At 32.8% G+C, this 1,710-nt stretch overlaps 1 protein-coding gene across 1 annotated transcript; it reads right to left on the bottom strand.

The window, feature by feature from the left end:
* Positions 1–204: 204 nt before the first annotated feature.
* LOC140035662 (protein ALP1-like) lies at positions 205–1,443 on the bottom strand. The gene is made up of 3 exons (XM_072076974.1): positions 1,096–1,443; positions 762–987; positions 205–665 (listed from the first exon to the last, which is right to left on the bottom strand). The coding sequence occupies exons 1-3, from the start codon at positions 1,441–1,443 to the stop codon at positions 205–207; spliced, it is 1,035 nt and encodes a 344-aa protein (XP_071933075.1).
* Positions 1,444–1,710: the final 267 nt, after the last annotated feature.

The raw sequence follows: 1,710 nt of genomic DNA on the forward strand, positions 1-1,710 counted from the left end.
AAATATCAATTAATTTTGATACACAATAGCATATAACTGAAATTTATAATATAACAAAACACATAAAAGAACATACAATTAAAAGTCAATCCAAATTTAAAAGAACATACATCAAGTGTCAATCTAATTCACAAATCCACTACAAGAGTACATCAAATGTCAATCCAAATTTAATAAGTCTAAGAGCTAAACATCCATTCATAGCTAAATACTAAGTCCAGCCCTCCAATTGTCAAACATTTCATGTGCTAAATTATTTCTAAAATTTGCCCATTGATCACTTGGCAAAATAGTGGATATGCACTCTACTTCTTCATCACTGTCTTCATCTTCACTTTCATTTTCTTCACTTTGTAGTAATTCTTGTGGATCAAAAGTCATGAACTTCCTTATCAAGTTGTGCAGCAGACAACATGCCATAATTATTCGCACTTGTGTTTGAATTGGAAAAAATGAAGGGGATGCTAGAATCTTCCACCTTCCTTTTAGCAATCCAAAATATCTTTCTATGATATTTCTAGCTTTAGAATGTTTCATGTTGAAATATTCCTCTGGTCTTTGTGGTCGATAACCATTGAATTCATTAAGGTGATATCTTTGCCCTCGATAAGGGGCAAGAAATCCATCAGCATTACAATATCCAGCATCCACCAAGTAATGACAACCTTCAAAATTCAATCATGTACAAATTAATACTAGACTACCTTATTTTCGAAAAAAAAATTGATTGAATGGTATTGAATACTGCAATATATGTTTACCTTGTGGGACTCTAAGACCATTTGGTCTAGAGATAACATTTCGAAGCACACGACCATCATGTGCCGAACCTTCCCAACCAGGCAAGACATAGATAAATTGCATATTAGGAGAACAAACCCCTAATACATTCGTTGCAATACTTCCTTTTCTCGTTCGGTATCTTGATTTTTGTTCGGTAGGTGGTGTCACATCTATTAATGTCCCATCTAAGGCACCTAAACAATTCTATTTTAACAAAAATAAAAAATATAAATGAGTTAAAATGTCTATATTGGATAGTTTAGATGAAAACATACATTTTATTAAATGATTGTATTTTAATATTTGAATTACCTTAAAATATTTCCATCTCTCATCTGTGCAATCTTTGGTAATAGGCTCAGGCTTCTTAAGTAATATAGTATGCAATTTCAAAACTGCTAGGAGGCAAAGATTAAATTGACGACTCACCGTTTCTCTACTTCTCCAAAATAGACCACAAATTGTTCTACTTTTCTTGTGGTGAGCCAAAACATATACAAACATGGCAACAATTTCTTCTATTGACATGTTTCTTGTAGCTTTCAAACCTCCAGTGTCTCTAATCATTTCACATAATATCCCAAATGTTCGTCTATCCATACGAAGTTCGCTAATACAATAAGCATCACACTCCCTAGTCAAATTGAATAAGTGTTGCATGCGCTCAGTGACTTTTTCTTCTTTTGATTTTATTTGGCGTCTTCTACTTTTGAGATGTATGAATATTAACTAGTACCACATCATAAACAGTGTAATAACAACCATTATCATTCCTGATAAAATCTGGCTTTGCCCCTCGATATTTTTTGCGTCTTCTGTTTTTAATAGGCAAACGTGGCATCTTTGTCTACATAACAATATGACAACCAAACGTAAGTATTCACCAAACTAGATTACGGCATCAAAATCTTCAAATGCATTAAACAT

This window comes from Coffea arabica, chromosome 2c (genome assembly GCF_036785885.1).
Source record: "Coffea arabica cultivar ET-39 chromosome 2c, Coffea Arabica ET-39 HiFi, whole genome shotgun sequence".
Classification (NCBI taxonomy): domain Eukaryota; kingdom Viridiplantae; phylum Streptophyta; class Magnoliopsida; order Gentianales; family Rubiaceae; genus Coffea; species Coffea arabica.

Bases quoted from the DNA above. Each gene is read 5' to 3' on its own strand.
- LOC140035662 (XM_072076974.1), bottom strand. From the start codon at position 1,443: ATGCAACACTTATTCAATTTGACTAGGGAGTGTGATGCTTATTGTATT. The intron at 988-1,095 runs GTAATTCAAATA...TTGTTAAAATAG, and splicing joins AGAGATGGAAATATTTTAAG to AATTGTTTAGGTGCCTTAGA. The intron at 666-761 runs GTAAACATATAT...TGAATTTTGAAG, and splicing joins TGGTCTTAGAGTCCCACAAG to GTTGTCATTACTTGGTGGAT.